We start from the raw sequence: 19185 nt of genomic DNA, 5'->3' as shown, positions 1-19185 counted from the left end.
CGTCTAGCGGCCTGTAACTGAAACACATTTCCTTTAAGAAGTTGGCGATTATGCTGCGGGGTACGTGTGCCATTCCCCTTTGGAACAGTCCTGCAGGTGATACCAGCAATGCGCTTTCGCAAAAGCTACCGCCGCGATCAATATTGCGGCTAGTGGTTGCACTGCACCAATGCAGTTGATAGCGGTGGTGACACCAGGGCTGAATAAGTAAAACACACCTCCAATACTGCAGACGCGCTGCCCTGGCGATCCGCAGATTTAGCCGCTGGGACTTCGCGCAGGCGTCAGATCCAATGCAGCTACAGAAAGGTTTTTTGTTTTCGGTGGATATATATTGTGATGTAAACTTCGCCTTTACCAGCCACACTTAGCGTCGGTTTCACTGCGAGTTAAGTGTCATGTTAGACGTTACTTGCCTGCATAGGAAGCTGTAAAAATATATCTTACTGGATGCACAGCGCGACAGTTCATGGAAGCTTGTATGATTATTTATCTGCTGTTTTTGTTTTGTGGACGTTTCTTTTTGTTGTGTCCTTTTTAGGAATCAAGCAGTTCTTAAAAAAGAGCGTCAAGCTTTGTGATTTTTAAATATTCTTAGTCATTTCGTAATCCCATAGGGGTATAAGCATGACCGAATTGCAATGCAGAACAACTGCAGCATCTTTATGAGAAATGGTGGCACGCGTATTGGAGTAATTTTTTATCCCCTCAAGCGGCTTTCTGGAACCGCTATAAGTTGAAACATTTCATTCAATACAGAGACACATACATCAAAGCAAACAGAGTTTGGTGTACATTTTTTTCAGGTTAATCTAATTTACGAAAATATGACGGACCCAAAAGTTCGCTTCCAATTGAACGGTGTCACCGTATGGAATGTAAGTATTTAGTACACAGTATATTATGAATAATGTTATTGAAGGAGCACGTGAATGTTCTAAAGGCCTTGAGATTATATCCGCATTTTTCTTTTCAATTCGCAGCTCCGATAAACCACTTTGATGCGAATTCTGGTGCAAAAAGAACATAACAATTTCTCAGAAGAGGGCGGGCGGCTGAACCCAATAGGCATGGACTATGCTTTCAAGTGGCTATTTATCGTAAAACGTCCTTATAATGAATTAACACTCGCCTAACCGCGCGCACATCGCCGCAGAAAACTTTAAAGGTCGCTATAGTTTATGGTTTTAATTTCCCAAAGCGGTTCAAGCTATTATAGACACCGGAGTGGAGGGCTGTGGATAATTTCGGAGCCCTGCGGTTCATTAACACGCACTGACATTGCACAGTACACCGGTTTGTGGTATTTCGCCTCTATCGAAACGTGACCGCCGCGGCCGGGATTGAACCAGTGTCTTTTGGGTCAGCAGTCGAGCACCACAACCACTTAGCCACCGTGCCGGCTAGAAATATTTAAACAAACTCCATACTAGAACACTGATTTTCCCAGACGTCGGGCGGAGTGGGTGAGGGAACAAACGCGGGTTAATGACATCTTAGTTGAAATCAAGAGGAAGAAATGGGCTTGGGCAGGGCATGTAATGCGAAGGCAAGATCACCGCTGGTCCTTAAGGGTAACGGAGTGGATTCCAAGAGAAAGCAAACGTAGCGGGGGACGGCAGAATGTTAGGTGGGCGGATGAGATTAAGAAGTTTGCGGGATACAGTGGCGGCAACTGACAAAGGACAAGGTTAATTGGAGAGATATGGGAGAGGCCTTTGCCCTGCAGTGGGTGTAGTCAGGTTGATGATGATGATGATGATGATGATGAAGATGGCTCACACATGCGTATCTGTATTTGTTCCTGTTGAAGGCTTCTTATACAACTTGATCCTCGATGTGATAATGCACCAGGATGCTGTCGAAAAAAAGGTTTGCAGGCAGTCTTCAATGTGCATGGTCGAATGCGAGAAGCGAGAGACTTTAAGTGAACTGACATGCTCACTGGGCTTCTAGACAGTATACATGAGAGTCTTCGAAAGGTAAATTCACACCCAGAAATAAAGGTTGCTGCTTTTGACAATTCGCTAGTAAGATTCAGACCTTTGGAGCCTTCCCTGAAAAGAAGATTATGAAAAATTTTAGAATTTGGGCACCCAGAACGGTTGTTCCCAGCGCAAGACTACCATCCCTGAATGAAAGAATGCTTTTGCGTGAAAACCTTTCGGATCTCCCAGCCCAACTGTTAGCAGTAAGTGCTGTTCATACACAAGCTCGACGCCTCAGCATATACATATGCCGCATCGCTTATGCTGGGGTCACTTTTTCAAACTGCTAATGAGCTCCGTAAGAAAAAACGAAAACAGCTCCAGGAAAGGCTTGAAATGAATGCTGCCGGAACTCAATGCTGCCGACCTGAAGGTCGATGCCGGGCCGGCATTAACCTTTTCCCTCCATTCGGTTTTTCCTGTATTGATGTTTTTTTTTAAACAAACCACTATCACTTTAGTTCGAATAAAGTTTGGTTTGGCTTATTAGGGTTGAAGGTCCGAAAGTTACTCAGGCTATGAGGGACGCCGTCGTGAAGGGCTCCGGAAATTTCGACCGCCTGGAGTTCTTTAACGTGCACTGACATCGCACAGTATACGGGCAACTTCGCCTCCACTGAAATTCAGCTGCCATGGCCAGGATCGAACATGCGTCTTTCGGGCCAGCAGCCGAGCACCACAATCACTTAGCCACCGCGGCGGCTCGAATGAAAGCGCTTATGTAATATGTAAATTTTGTGTTCAGAGTGAGTATCTGTCGTAGGTGTATGCACTTAGTACATTTACAAAGCATTCACCACACCTTTTCATCAAAATTTGATGATTTGTTCTGGTGCCAAATTGTAGAGAAATAAAGAAACATAAGAAACTGCTTCTGCAGCACAGTAACAAATATGGCGGTTTTTTCAGCAGCTAAGTGATGATGCTGATGATGTCGTCAGGCTTAATGGGCCATACCCACGCGGGGGATTGGCCAAGGTGCATAGCGGATACGAACATAGTGATATAACACAATTATTTTCTTCCTTTTCCCATGTATTCATTTCATTTTCTTTTGTCTTGTGTCCTTTTTCTGGTTTCTTGTGGGTTATACATAAGATGGAAGCGGTTGATGGTGGCAAATTCAGGCCATTAAGGTCCACGCGAGAACCGATCGCGGATCATGCCGCCCTAAACCGGTCATAGTGAAACATAAGGAAGAGAAAAAGTGCCGCAGCCCTTGGCTCAAGGACAATTTTTAAGCAGAGCAGAAAGTTTACAGGAATCATGTTCTCAGTGCATCTGTGCGACAGCCTGCGTAACGAAGCACGTAGGGGTATGGAAGAGATAGCGGTTGGCACGTATATAATGTATTTTCATTGGTCAAATGTTTAGGGGGATGCCCCAAGGCGGAGTACATTTGTATTTGTTTTTGTATTTGACCAACACAGTTCCCACTTCGAGTTATTGATAAATTCGCTGTCGCCCTACCGTAAGCTCAATTGGTAGAGCGACTGCTCCGGTGAAGCGGTGGTCCCGGGTTCGAAACCCGGACCAGGGCGAATTCTTCTTTAACTACGAAGTTTCTGAGAAAGCTATATAGCTTTCCTTTGCAGCCGTATGGCTGCGCTCAGGTGGATGTCAATGAGTAATTACTCCCTTATTAAAAATGTATTTTCCAGACCACACCTTTTCTTTTTCACAGTGACTTTCGCTACTTGTTTGTCCTTGCCGTGCTTGAAAATATTCGTTGCAATTTCCTGTTGACTTGTTCCGTGCTGGTCTTCAAGCCCCTTGTGACTGATTCATTGTTTCCCAGAAGCTCAACAGTCGGGCTTGCGTACTGCTACTGCAAACTGGTGCGCAGAAAAGCGTCTCAACGTGAATATAACCACCATATGGACGACAAATCAAGCAGACGAGGTGCACGAACGCTGGCTTGAACATAGAGAATAAAGAAGCTACCTTTATACGGTGTCCTCCTAGCCACCCTCTCTTCGGCTGTATATGTTAGGACCCCGTACAGAGGCTTTCCAGCTGTCCGATAAAATTCTGCAGATATCCCTAGTAAATCTCTTCACAACAATCAGTTTTACTTTAGGAATAAATAGCTGTGCTGGCTTCCTCTAGCCAGAGCAGGTGTGAGTAACCAACCTTTGGGCACGCTATTGCCAAGTGCGTTGTCAGCAATGCACTGAGTCCGCTTAATCTCCTACTCAAGGACGTTTGAAAACCAGACCGCGTATTTTAGCTTGATGCCGATGAGCCCGAAAACCACTGCGCAACTGAAGTTCGCCATGCATCGAACTATTTTTTCGCATTCCGTCGCTTCGCTGCAGAACACGTGCGTAGCGAATTCTACCTCACTCGGCAGTTCATGCCGTTTCCGACACCGTCTAGCGGTTTCCCAAGCAACACAGGTAACCAGCCCAATATTGAAAACTTATTGACAAAGGCCGCTCCTACAAAGGACCAGAATGAAGCCATCCATTTTCAATACTGGGCCGATCACCTCTGCTTGGGTTAACGTTAGTGCCTTCGTAGCGCAATGTCCTCGCTTACAAAAGTGCTGTACACCAGATGTTCTATAAGACACCCTTTTGTCGCATTCTTCAAACATCTGATGGTGTAGGAAGCCTATCTCCGCTGAGCAGCACGCAGCCTGGTTTCGCTAGAGTTGACTATGTTTCGACAAGGTCCCGGGCAAATTCCGACCAGCTCTGCTTTGCGAACGCGAACGAGTACTTCCGTGTCACAGCTGGCGTTACGCACCTGGAGTGGAATTGAATTCACTTCCTTTTAGAGGGGCGTTAGTGCTTCCATCTTTGGACACAATTAGTTAAAATTCAAACCTGCGTTGCCTCAGATTACAGAGTTGTGGGAGGGGGCTCTTAAGCAAAGCAGATAGGTGTTCGACAGCACCGAAATTTGGCTCCTTTTTTTTCTCAGACTTATGTCCATTCAGCATAAAGATTTCAACTATATTGTTGAATTCAGCAATTGTTCACAGTATCTCCCCTCTTCGACATACAATTCAAAAATGAAGTACCCTACCTCTAAAAAGGCTATATTACTGAATTCTCTCATGGCAGAGCTCCAAAGTTATTCATTACGTCAAGAATCTTGTGAATGGCCAGAAAACACTTAGCACCCTTCAGGCCCTCGTGAAGAACAGCTGCTTTGGAATCTGCGATGTTGTTGTCCTGATTACAAGGTAAGAAAGTTAGAAATAAAAAGGTGAGTTGCTTCATTCCTCGAGGTGAGGAGAAAATACATCTTCGTACCCATATCAGTAGATAAAAAATAATGAGTTTCATGCAGTTTAAGAACAAACGGGAGGATAAAGCATAGTTCTGGAGAACAAAACAGCACATGTCGCACGAACGAATGTGAAAACAAATTTTAGAAAACCAGGGTTAGAAGTCCCGCTGTGAGGTCGGAGTCTATGAATGGACGACATTTGGTTGTTGAACTAACGGGCCATTCTTGAATACCATGGCCATTTTTCAGTCCTTGAATATTGCGGAATTCTCAAAAAGCGGTTCATTTGCCCTTTAAGCACCTCCTAATGTTTTTTCGAAGTTCGCTTTTATTACTGGCCACATAATTTTCACATTTTGAGTAGCTAATTAAGTCTCAGTGACAGATTTCACAGCGTTTGTTCAGTTCAAGTGTACACTAATTGTGAACACAAGCATCTACTTGCTTTGCATCTATAGGTCGATTAAAAGTGGCATCTCAGCTTGTTTTCAGTATAAAGGGACCTAAGCATGCGCGCATCGTTTGTAACAAGTGCTCATTCACCTATCACTTCGCGAAAAATTCGTAAATTATCGTTAATTCTTTGAAAAGAAATTGCTTATGAACAGAAGAGTCCAAACATAAGTGACCTATTTGAAAGTTATATGGTAGATATTTGGTCTCTTGCGCAATCTTTCACAGTAGTTAAACGCTTACGTTAGGCATTTGGTGGTTTTCTGCGAAATACGTCTTAAACTCAAAGTATTATTACTGACATTTCTGGCCAAACGTGTGATAAAATAAGCGCTTGCTACAGAAAACTAAAATGCGGAATCATATCCTCTTCTCTTGTGTACCTCGGTTGCTTCTATACACGGTGAGTTTTTCTAACGTTTTATCATCATCATCATCATCATCATCAGCCTGACTACACCCACTGCAGGGCAAAGGCCTCTCCCATGTCTCTCCAATTAACCCGGTTCTTTGTCAGTTGCCGCCACTGTATCAACGCAAACTTCTTAATCTCATCCGCCCACCCAACTTTCTGCCGTCCCTTGCTACGTTTGCTTTCTCTTGGAATCTACTCCGTTGCCCTTAAGGACCAGCGGTTATCTTGCCTTCGCATTACATTCCCTGCCCAAGCCCATTTCTTCCTCTTGATTTCAACTAAGATGTCATTAACCCGCGTTTGTTCCCTCAACCACTCCGCCCTCTTCCGATCTCTTAACGTTACACCTATCATTTTCCTTTCCATAGCTCGCTGCGTTGTTCTTAACTTAAGCTGAACCCTCTTTGTTAGTCTCCACGTTTCTGCCCCATAGGTGAGTACCGGTAGGATACAGCTGTTGTATACTTTTCTCTTCAGGGATATTGGTAAGCTACCATTCATGATCTCAGAGAACCTGCCATATGCGCTCCACCCCATTCTTATTCTTCTAGTTATTTCCCTCTCATAATCCGGATCTGCGGTCACTACCTGCCCTAAGTAGACATATTCTCTTACTGCTTCCAGCACCTCGCTACCAATTGCCAACTTCTGTTCCCTTGATAGGCTGTTGAACATTACTTTGGTTTTCTGCATGTTAATTCTTAGCCCCACCGTTCTGCTCGGCCTGTCTAACTGATTGATCATGCTTTGTAGTTCTTGTCCTGAGTGGCTTAGCAAGGCAATGTCATCAGCGAATCGCAAATTACTGAGGTATTTTCCATTAACTCTTATCCCCAGCTGTTCCCATTCCAGTCCCCGGAATACCTCCTGTAAGCAGGCAGTGAAGAGCATTGGCGAGATCGTGTCTCCCTGCCTGACACCTTTCCGTATTGGAATTTTATTGCTCACTTTATGGAGAACTATAGTAGCTGTGCAATCGTTATAAATATCTTCCAATATATTCACATAACACTCTTCTACACCCTGATTCCGCAATGCCTGCAAGACAGCTGAGGTTTCCACTGAGTCAAATGCTTTCTCGTAATCAATTAAGGCTATATATAGGGGTTGGTTATATTCTGCGCATTTCTCTATCACCTGATTGGTAGTTTGAATGTGGTCTATTGTCGAGTATCCTTTATGAAAGCCTGCCTGATCATTTGGTTGAATAAAGTCCAAGGTTGTCCTGACTCTATTAGCGATTACCTTAGTAAATACCTTGTAGGCAACGGACAGTAAGCTGATTGGTCTGTAGCTCTTCAAGTCCTTGACGTCTCCTTTCTTATGAATTAAGATAATTTTAGCGCTCTTCGAAGCTTCTGGTACTCTCGAGGTCACAAGGCATTGCGTATATAGGGTGGCTAGTTTTTGTAGCACAATCTCTCCTCCGTCCTTCAACAAATCTGCTGCTACCTGATCCTCACCAGCTGCTTTCCCTCTTTGCATTGCTCCTAAGGCTTCCTTTATTTCCTCCTTCTTTACTGGCAGGATGTCCCATTAATAGACTTCCGCTTCACGTTAATAGACTTCCGCTTCACTAGTATCCTGCGCTCCCTTTTAAAATCCAAGCTAATGGGAGACCTTACCATTCTGGGGTCGCTACAACGGACCTTTCCGAGGACCTCCACATCCTCTACGATGCCACGCTGAGCGCACAGTATGAAGTCTATTTCATTTTTAGTCTCACCATTGCCGCTCTTCCACGTCCACTTCCTGTTTGCTCGTTTGCGGAAGAAGGTATTCATAATTCGTAAATTATTTCTATCAGCGAACTCTACTAACAAATCTCCACTACTATTCCTAGATCATATGCCATAGTCACCTACCGCTTTGTATCCAGCCTGCTTTTTATCTACCTTTGGATTAAAGTCGCCCATCAGTACAGTGTACTCTGATTTTACTTTGGTCAGTGCCGATCCACATCGTCATAGAAGCTTTCAACTATCTGGTCATCATGGCTTGATGTAGGCGTGTAGGCCGGCACCACCTTCAGCTTGTACCTCTTATTAAGCCTAATTACGATAGCTGCCACTCTCTTGTTAATACTGTAAAGCTCCTGGATGTTGCCAGCTATATCCTGATTAATGAGGAATCCCACACCTAGTCGTTGCCTATCTGCTAATCCACGATAGCACAGTACATGCCCGCCCTTTAGCACTATATACGCCTCATCTGTCCTCCTAACCTCACTAAGCCCTATGACATCCCATTTAATACCGGCTAATTCCTCCAATAGCACTGCTAAGCTAGCCTTACTTGATAAGGTTCTTGCGTTAAACGTTGCCAGGTTCAGTTTCCAATGGCGGCCTGTCCGGAGCCAGAGATTCTTAGCACCCTCCGCTGCGTCACAGATCTGACCACCGCCTTGGTCAGTTGCTCCGCAGCCGCTGGGGACTGAGGGCCGAGGGTTAATCGGTTTGTTCATAGAAGGTTGTGGCCAAGTACTACACCAGCGTGGCCAAACCCTGTTCAGGTGAGGAAGTGCGTTGTCGGTTCTCGTCACCGAAATCAGGCCGCACTCCAAGCCTGGTTATGCAATTCCATCGACACACGGAGTTTTTTTTTAATCCGGTGGAGAATTGCGTGGCACCGGGATTCGAACCCTGGTCCTCTTGCACGCGAGGCGGATGCTCTACCTCTACGCCATCGCTGCATCACATAACGTTCTAACGTTTACACCTGTTTATTTTAAATACTTTGGTACGTTGGCCGGGTCTCTGGAGGTGGGTTACAAAGAAAGGTGGACATTATGTACCGTCGGGTACAAAAGTATCTGGACCACGTGATCCGCTACGAAGGCAACAGTTGTATTATTAGAAGCCGTTTGGCGACTCCATTCGTGGAGCTGAGTCAAAATCCTCTTCTTTGACCTCCACAAGTGTGGACTACAGCTGGCTGCTAATAATACAGCTATCGGCTTCATCTGCGGATAACGCGGCCCAAAGACTTTTATCCCAGACTGTACGTGATAGAGCTGAATAAATAATAAGCCGCATAATTAAAAAAATAAAAATCTGCGTTTTTAGTTTTAATTTTAGAGGTAAAAACTGTATTGCGGAATCGAAGGCCTTCAACAATAAAGGTGAGCTCAGCTTTAAATTCCTTTAATCGGCAATGCGGTACAAAATTTTACACATAAGAAACATACATGTATGTTCGAAAGCCATCTGTGTTGGCTTTCCGGAATTGATGAATTTATGAAATGGCCCTGCTGCACGTTACAGCGTCACCGAAATCTAAGAACCTTCTTTTACGTCATTGAACACACCAGCAGCATCTGTATTTTATGAATTGCAAATGCAAGCGACGCAATTTTATAAATATTCTATGCGTGAACGACCTTAAAAATTCGAATTTTTCACATTAGATATTTCGACCCACTTTGCCGAATAGGAAAATTTAAAAACAGAGGTCGCCTTTAGGTTTCGAAAGCCTTCAATTTCGCTATATCATCTGCGGCTGTAATACCAAAAATTAAAGTTGATCGCCTAACTTAAGCTTATTAATCGTCTACATATTGATCTATACTGGATGCTTAATGTCCACGTTGCTGCACAAGTGAGGTGAAAAAATTGCAATAATGTATATTTCCATTTAAAAAATCTGTAATCTTTAAGTGCTATGAAAAAACAGTGTATATTCAAAAGCGCACATCCTTTTTATTATTTCAAGCGCCTAGAACCGCTGCCCTAGCTGAAGGAGTACACCGGCGCAAAAAAAAAACAACAAAAAAACGAGAACACGCAATAGAGAGACGGGCTCAAACTACCGACTTCCCTAGCTCACTCTAAAAAATCCACATCCTGAAAGTCGCACCACTACCGTCCTTTTTCTCCCGCGCGTCACTTCTGTCCCATATTGGTAGCCTCTGCGGTCGTTAACCTGAATGGAGTGCCGGGGGTAGGAGCAAATGCAGCGACGTCAAGGAGTGGGCGCTCTCATTAAGCACGACTGCTGTGATAATCGTTTGGTGCAGAACATGTCAAATCTCGGGGTTGTGATGCCGTGATACTGGCATATGTACCCCATTGGTGATCATGCCGTCAGCAAAGTATAACCTGATTGACTGAAAATTAGGTTTACTATGTGGGGTCCACGCAGCTACATACCGACTACTTGCATGGGGTAGCAGAATCGGCTTTTGTGCCCGGGGGCTCATATCCACGATAATAAACTAGCGCTTGGCTCAAGTACCCAGTGAAAGAAAAAAGTAATGGTTCGGGCTACTCCCCAACTACTACTGTCCATTTAAAAATTCGACGTTATTACTGCACAAATGAAGAAACATTCTGAAAGGCACAAAATCAACACAGGAATGTAAGGTGAAGGGTAAAAAAAGCATAACTTGCCGAAAGCGAACACTTGCACTTAGTAAGCAAGTAATTTTCTAGAACTCCGGAACTTTTCTCGCAGAAATGATTGTCTCTGCGCGCACTAAGAAAGACGAGGACGACCACTACTTCGAAATTGGTTAGTGAAGACTTCCTGCGCTTTCAGGGCATCCTCAAACAGAGTATTGACAGGAGCTGCGAAATGACGCGGAGAATGATTACACAGTGATACTAAGACAGCCAAGCTCTTTTCTAGATAATAAAATTGATGGCTCTTAAACGTCCTTAAATCTTTTAAGCTTAAACATGCTTGCCTGCCTGTCTGTGCATCTGAGTTTTTGCAGCGCTTCTGAAAATGAGGTATACGCACAAACTAGCTCGGTCCGTCATTCTTATTACCGAAAACCACCTCAATTTTTCACAGAATGATGTACATAAATAACAAGGTTTCAACGGTGAGCGGGAACTGACCTATCGCCAAAGAAGAGAAACGCCGCTAACAAATGCGTTAAACAACTGAGCCGCCTCCCGAGCCTTTTGCGCATTGCATTGTACTGGCTGAATCTCGTGTTGCTGCTTTAATTTGTTTTTCTTCGTCATCATTCATGCCCTCCATTTCCGTTTCAAAATGCCAAATCAAAGATCGCGCTGCTCAGCTGGCAGAGATGTGGTTGAGGTTTACGGCTTCCCGAGCCTCGAAAAAGGCCACGGAGGGCATGCGGATTTCACAGTTTGATGGCTACATGTGGAAAGGGCGACTAAAGCAGCTGCAAGATCTGGCCTCATCCCAGAGCGGCTGGTTTTTGTTTGGCGTCCTAAAATGTGGTGCGCTTTTCTTGCGATGCGTTTGATGCTTGCGCCTGCCAACGAAGAGACCAGCTACAATCTACTGGTTGTCGTCATTCGCCTAATTAAAGAAAATCAATGAATTTGCCTTTATTCTCTCCTCTGAGCAAGTAGCTTGATAAGGAATAATGAGAAAAAACATACTTGAAGAGTGCCTTACCTTATAAACTTATTCCAGCACGCCATACTTCTCACGCAATAATTAGCCCTAAAATGCGTAACCCAATGAGCGCAATTGCGTATTTAAGATAGCAATGGTCGATGCCAACCTCCTGGATCATGCGACAGGGCTATTGTGCGCAGAGTTTGTACTGTTTCGCTAGGCTTCAGTGTTGCAGCATCTATTATGAGCGTCCACTATTGCGCAGGCCGTTGGCAGAGAAACTGCTGCGCGCTGTAGATGCGTCGCACTACAAAAATTTTTCTTTGTGCTGCCACCGTCCTGTATGTCACGGATTTAGTCAGAAATCGGGAGGGAAATATCTGGGTGCAAAGGCGTGCTGCCTCATTACTACCAAATCCAGCTCCCCCAATATACGGCGGCATCTCTGTTTCCTATACACAGAAATTGCCTGAAGAAACAAAAAGTTCATTGTTGATTTTTCTCAATAAGTTCATTACGCCAATTTTTTTAACCACTCTCTGCCCACCTGGGAGCTAATCGATCGTTCCCACAGCGACACGGGTCCCATTGCTTATGGTGTGTTTCAAACATTCTTGAAGCGCCCGTTTTTAATCCAATCCGTTTATGAGAATCCCAGAAGCTGAGTAATATTTGTTTACGGAAGTAATTTTATCAATATCTGCCGAAGTGCCGCCATATAGCTGCAAAAGAAATCTGTCCTGCGCAGACATAATCACTGTACTCTGAAAATTCACGCTCGTGAGGAATAACCTCTGTGCACTAATTAGTATTTTTCAAACAAAGCTTTTAGATCCAACACAGAGCTCGTCCTGTGTTGTTTCATTAGCCTGTCGCGTAAAGCCGTGGTCTTTGAGAGTACATACATAAAGCATTCATCAGTCACGTGTAGCTCTGTATGCGAATTTTATTTTTATTTAGGCACAGGTGAGGGGATCTTAGTAGAAAAAGTATATCTGCCATGAAAGGAGTAGCTAAAACAGATATCAGCACATGTATGCCGAAGTACTTTGTTGAGTACCTATGGCTTCAGCAAGACGCTGGAGGTTTTCGCCACACGCAACAGTAATCTTATGCTCCTCACACTGTGGTTCTTCAAGCTCTCTCGCAAGCATATTATAATGCAACGCACAGCATTACCAGAGTCTGATGTGCCCAAACCTCATCGTACATAAACCTCGATTCCATTTCTCATCATCGCTACCATGCGGAACCCACCTCCAAATGAAATCTTGAGATTCCAAACGAGCGTTATAGTTTTCTTGAGCGTAGCCCCAAATCGAAATTTGCCGAAATAAAGCAGACTCGCTCACCAAACAGTCCAAAGCCGAATACATGTTATTTATCAGGCTTACATATGAAATATACCTCACCACAGGACTCCAAGCGTACAAATCACTTCAAAGTAATAAAATAAATCAGTATTACTTTATACAAAACACTCTGTCTCCCTACAAACACGTGATTAATTAAGCCTCATCACTCCCTTTTACCTCCGTCCGCACGTGCTTCTTGAACCCTCTATCCTCAAGGCACCTACTGTTGAAGCTAGCAACGAGAACGTCCAGCTGTCTTAACCCAGCTACACTGTAACAAGTACAAGTAGCCTCACATCAACCATGAACCGCTCCTATTTCCGGAAAGAAATGACCCTGTGTAATTCCTTACCAAACGGCTTAGTTTATGCAACGAACGCAAATAATTTTTTGCCCTCATAAACTCAAACATTCCGACGGAATGGTCCTGAGCGTTTCACTGATTTTTTAACTGCGCCTATTGTCACGCGTTCACTGTATCTTGCCTTTTCCTAGGCTTTTGTATTCCTCTTGCGGTTCTGTTTATTTTTGTTTCACAGCTAGTTGCAAGAATTCTCGCTCTATACACGTTGTTGTTTTCTTATTGCTGGATTCACATGAACTCTGGCCTCTCCACGTGTGATGCCGTAATTGCTTTCAGTGATAAATAAATTATATGAGTCAACTGCCACCCCAAAAAAATTCTCATTCCAAGAATGCCCATGAAACAAACATATTAAATGTTCTTTAAATGTCTCAGTTCTCGGTCTTCGATTCGGAGCTTGAAATGCCAGCTCGAAGAAGAAGGACATATCCAAATACTTATCAATAGAATGTCATGCTGTACACCAGCGCACAGTAAACAATCTGCAAGCTTTTAAAAACTATATAAAAACGGTTAAAAATTATTCAGATTGGTTCAGTCGGTGGTGTTATAGGTACCCACAAATAAATATGTTTAATGAGGCAATCGGGAATTCAAAGCCTGGTAATTCTTTTATTTTCCAGAGACAAAATTGCGGTCGCACACGGCACCAAACCAGGAACCGCCAGTGGTAAGTCACACCCACCGACCCACGTGGATTCTGATCAAAAACTGGCTTAGCCACAAGTTTCGCATGCTACCAATGCCGCAACAGCTGCCAGAACCGAGGTACAGCTCGAGCTACTGAACATGCAGCAGTATTAAAAAAAGTTGGTTCGGGACAACATACGTATTAAAAACCCCCGCAGTCATTAAGATGAAGAAAACTATACTGGAGTGTTTTTACTTCAAGGAGTTCACTAGTTGGAAATTAGTATTGCGGTTATTTCTTTCCTGAAATATTGTAGATGCGTAAGTAGAATAATAGAGAGGTTCTCATTTGCTATTATTTTTAATCGCCTACCTTTAACGTAAAGCCAGATTAAACTACAAATTTCTCAATCCTCAACATCACAAATTAAAAAAAAAACTCCCATGTTCTTTCCCTAGATTCATTAGGCTTCCCTGCTGAAAAAGTTACATGATGCAATAAACTCATACAGTTTGTCATAAAAATCATAGAAAATTATCATACAAATGCCATAAATTTCTGTAAAATCATTCAGTCATCATAGAGTTGTCATAAAATATACAAATTGTATGATATTATATGATTAAGCCCATATACGGTTATTGCATCATAGAACTTTTTTCAGCAGGGTTTGGCTTCCTTCCTATTTATTTAAAGCCAAATCTTGATTGAAATATACACAAGCACCTCGTAAATGTTCTGTAATAAGGAGGCAGTTAAGGTTAGAAACGATCAATCCTTATACAGGGCAGTCACGAACGGCAATCCCCGCGGCACTTTGTAATCTTATAGACCGCTATCGACAAGGGCGTCACCTGTGTTGGAAATTTCATATCATTTATTAGATGTGGACTATAATGCAATGACATATTTTTTGTTAACCCACTGGCTGCTCCATAAGACTATGATATCCGTAGTCATATATGTGGCACAAGCATGTTACACGATAGCGTTATTGGCTGCCCTCAGCGGCCTGGGGTCCCTTTCCGTATAAGAGCGCATAAGAGCGCAGTCCTTCCTAACACACTTGTCAAATATTCTTTTCGATATCATACTTTACAAAGAAGCGAACAGCTTTGTGCTCCCCCTTTCTAGAGTCTCCTAGTGTGTTAAGAAGTGAGAGCTGCAAAAATTCATCTAGTCTGCAGCGATGAATGCACCCACAAACTCCTAAAGTGTGAGCAAAAGTTATTTCGTTACCCAATTGTCAAAAACACGGTGCAGAAAAAGATAAAAACAAGCATTTTTGCATATTGTTTTTGTTCACAGACGGAAGTTTTCGGAAGTTCCTTAAGTTAGTTTTAAGAATTGCGTGCCCGGGAAAATATTTGAGGGCGTCTTTTCAAAAATTTTGGCAAAAACTTAAGAGGACACTTAACTCCGCTTTAAGCATGTTTCACGATAGCGTTATTGGCTGCCCTCAGCGGCCTGGGGTCCCTTTCCGTATCACTTTGCCGAGGTTCTGCCTGCCTGCCCATACATGCGGAATTGGGGATCTATATTATTTACATTCTTGGATCGCGGGACTGCCTCATGCCACTACTGGAGCAGTTAGTGCTGCCTACGGGCGCCACTGACACGGCAGGTGGCTATTTCAAACACTGCCAGTGGTGTGGTTTCTTAGTCCCAGGTTGCACTCCCCTAGCAACCTCTCGCGATCAATCATTTATTTACCTGCCGCCTTCCACAGTGGACAGTTGGCGATGACATCACAAGACAACGTCACCGAGAAGGCAAGGGGGTCACCTGTCTCGTTCACAACACCTACATTGTCGACGATGACAAATTTTCTGAAAAACATAAGCCTTAGGGCTATCATATTATTAAATGAGACGTTCTTCGTACCTTTAAAGGCAACTAATTGAGTGAAACAGTCACCTAAAAAAGGCGCTCATGTACGCAATGCTCGAGGAGTCTGTGCAGGCTTGTAGCTTCACCGTTGTCACAGCGACTGAAGTGGGTGCTGATTCAGTCACCGTCGGCTGCCGTAAATCATGCTTATCATTATTTTTCCGCAAATTCTCAATCTCTGCCCACAGCAGACTGACAGGCGTACTGTCGTGCATTGTTTACTGTCGTGCATTGTTTGAAGAACTCAATCGCTGTATGTTGCCAGGAGGCTCGCAGTAGGTAGTTCTGTGGGCTTGCTTCTGCATAGCTTCGAAGGTTCTTGGCACTGAAAGTGAAAGTGGGTACGAGTCGCAGGGCCTCGGCAGCGACAGCACACCCGTTCGTTGGAGCCTTTCTTGAGAGGTTTGTCTCATAACGCCGAGATTACAGCAGTACTGGCTGTGAGGCGGATAACAAGAGTATGCTTACCCTTTGATTGTGCGTTGTTGCCTGGAGATATGATGTGCTTGGAATAGCGAGAGGGGGCTGACGAAATAGGAACCATGTCCTGAGAACTCTAAACAAAATGTTTTGGTTTAAGAGGTTGGACGTCCCATGCGACTCAGGCTATGAGGGACACCGCAGTGAAGGGCTCCGGCAATTTCGATCACCTGGGGTTCTTTAACGTACACCGACATCGCACAGTACACGGACCTCTAGAATTTCGCCTCCATCGAAATTCAGCCACCGCGGCCGGGATCAAACCCCCGTCTTTCGGGTCAGCAGCCGAGCACCACAACCACTGAGCCACCATGGTAGATTTTAACAGAAATATTTGGTGACAGTATGAATGACAGTGCCAAGGAACGAACACAATAAATTTAAAAAACAGTATTGTAAGATTCAATTTTCATTTTATGCTACTAAAAAAGTGGTGCAATTTTGCGGTTACAAAGCTTGTTATTGATGTCCACCAAACCATGTTGCTGAAGGCGCATCGTGACGTGACGTACGTAACTTATGGAAAATACTTTTTCAGGGCTCGCAAGAACGAGTTTTGTTTGCACGGACATGAGAGTTGGAATAGTACACGACATGCCACATTCCTACGCTGCTGTGGTTACGTTAGCTCACGAGCTGGCGCATTTGTGAGTAAACAAATATTCCTGAGAAACTTAACACTGAATGCATTGAAGCTAAGAGTGCATTCCACAGAGATCGAGTTCTGAGCATTACCGCTACATCAACACCTATGGCTGAAATTAAGGCCGTTTCTACAACGTTTGGTGTTTTTGCATTTGTCGTGCATCCAAATGTCTAAACTCACGACCTCGTTGCTAGCTCGAGAATATCGCCGGCACACAGGGACCGAAGCTTTTACAAAACATTTTTCTATGGTTTTTAAACTAAAAATATTTTCAAATGCTTAAAATAAAAACACTACTTTCACGTTCACAAAGAGAAACCTGCTGGCACTGTCGTGGAATAAAATGTGCCTCGGGTTCCACAGACCACCGTCGTTTAGGCCAGATATTATGAAGGAATGAAAAAAAAAATTCAGCTGCCTCATATGGGGGACTAATATAGCACCAGCCAAAGCTTTACATGTCGAATTTTTTGGCGCAACTGTATTTCGAATATCTCTTAAGGCTAATTTGTAAAACACGGGCACTTCGTCTAGTAGGCGGAAATGTCGGCAATGTGTGGTATACGATTCAGAGTCAGAAATACTAATGAAAATGTAGAAAATATTTTTTCTTTATAATTTAGAGGTGCAAACTGCAATTTTTTCTAATTAAATTTTATTTGTACATTTTAGTGATGCCGCTTTCTCCTTTTTTTGAGAAAATGTGGCGTTTTGTAGGGTTTCTTATTTTCATGCGCTTTATTTACTACAGTATTTTCGCTACTGTGATGAAAAAAGTCATACTACTTCATGTTTCCCAACGCCTGCTTTGCAGCTCACATCCAACTACTCATTCATACCAAGAAAAGGTGTTTGGTTTGGTTTATGGGGTTTAACGTCCCAAAGCGACTAAGGCTATGAGAGACGCCGTAGTGAAGGGCTCCAGAAATTTCGACCACCTGGGGTTTTTTAACGTGCACTGACATCGCACAGTATACGGGCCTCTAGAATTTCTCCTCCAAAGAAATTCGGCAGCCACGGCTGGGATCGAAGCCGCGCCTTTCGGGTCAGCAGCCGAGCACCATAACCACTGAGGCACCGTGGCAGCAAGATAAGGTGTGCAATGATTGTTTGCTGCTACTAGTTTATGAAATCTTCGTACACTAGACCGAGGGAAAGCGCGCCTGAAGCACAAACTTGAACACAGGGAGGGAAGGGGACAGGAAAGGGAAGCAGAGTCGACTGTTAACGGTTTTTTATATAAATTACAAGCTTTCCTTTGGGCTGTTGCAATTATCATTGATTAGAACTCTAGATGAGATCCGCCTAAAGAAAGAAGGATGCACCGGTAAGTGTTAAAGTTCAGAGTTTGAATGCAACGAGGTTTGGAGGATTGGGTACCTTTATATAAAGCACTACAGTCGATGCACTGATGCTTCATTTTTACCTTCTGTTCCGGTTCAAGCTGCGTAAAGCTTCTGCAACTATTTTTTCTGAGAAAGCACATGTACTGTAGCCAACCGTACTAACTGGTAGCCTGTCCTATGCCTTATATTGTTACGTAGCGGTAAGCCGAACAATGAGACGCAATGACTGATGGCAAAGAGATGGTTTAATGGCTGTTGGTCTAGCGCAAGCCTTCTATCCCGCGCCACTGCCAGGTTCGTCTTCTTCGTGACACTAGCCGGGGTCATCAATCGATCGCCCGGGCGTGAATGAAAGACACTGGGGAAGAGACATGCGAAATGGTGGTAGCTTGAGGACGGTGGAAGTGAAATTGCAAGTTGGCCAAGTGCTGACGAAAAAGATGGGTGAATGAAACCTGGTCATAGAAGCTTCCGGACCGCAGGCCGCAAGTAGTCGACTGCTCAGGTCCTTGGACGTGTTCATTGGCATAAGCAGAGGGCGTTATCTTCATACATGAGCGTCGTCTCGGGTTGGTAGGTTATGTCATTTGGTCGGCTGCAGTTCGTCGTGTCAGGTGGTCGGGGTGGGGTACGGGGCAAGGGAAGCAACGGCGAGGTCGGTTCGGGCCTGGCAGGTTGAGGACGAGACGGACGGCGCGGACCAGGAACCCGCAGCTGATGGAAGAAGTCAGACTCAGAGCTCCGAAGCATGGTCACCAGGAAGATGAAAGTTGACTGACACCCGGCACCAGCACCAAATGTTACGTGGCGGCCATCCGAAGAAAGAGACGTGACGACCGATGGCAAATAGATGATTTAATGGCTGCTACCGTAGCGTGAGTGCTCCTCTCGCGCCACTGCCACCTTTTTCGTCTTAGCGAGGAATTTAAGGGTGAACTTGGAAATATTACAACGGAATCTGTTTCAATATTTTCTTGGACAAAATAACGCTGGGGATATGCTCACTGCAAGTACCCAATTTTCCGTGAAAAATTCCTTTTGCAAAGGAGTCCGCAGAA

General features: G+C 44.1%; 1 protein-coding gene across 7 annotated transcripts in view; it reads left to right on the top strand.

Annotated features, from left to right (window-relative positions):
* Positions 1 to 19185, top strand: part of LOC149329965 (venom metalloproteinase antarease-like TserMP_B) — a 73450-nt gene that overhangs the window by 21078 nt on the left and 33187 nt on the right. For 6 of the 7 annotated variants that reach the window (XM_089560679.1, XM_089560676.1, XM_089560677.1 and 3 more), the window contains 4 exons: positions 807 to 878; positions 5060 to 5181; positions 13758 to 13804; positions 16674 to 16782. In XM_089560679.1, coding sequence (XP_089416805.1) covers positions 807 to 878; positions 5060 to 5181; positions 13758 to 13804; positions 16674 to 16782 — 350 coding nt within the window. The remainder of the gene's footprint in view (positions 1 to 806; positions 879 to 5059; positions 5182 to 13757; positions 13805 to 16673; positions 16783 to 19185) is intronic. The other variant, XM_089560680.1, reaches the window with a different exon arrangement.

This window comes from Amblyomma mixtum, chromosome 9 (genome assembly GCF_055824585.1).
Source record: "Amblyomma mixtum isolate Tamu chromosome 9, ASM5582458v1, whole genome shotgun sequence".
Lineage (NCBI taxonomy): Eukaryota > Metazoa > Arthropoda > Arachnida > Ixodida > Ixodidae > Amblyomma > Amblyomma mixtum.
Note: the sequence above shows the minus strand (reverse complement) of the source record. Positions and strands in the feature narration are given on the sequence as shown.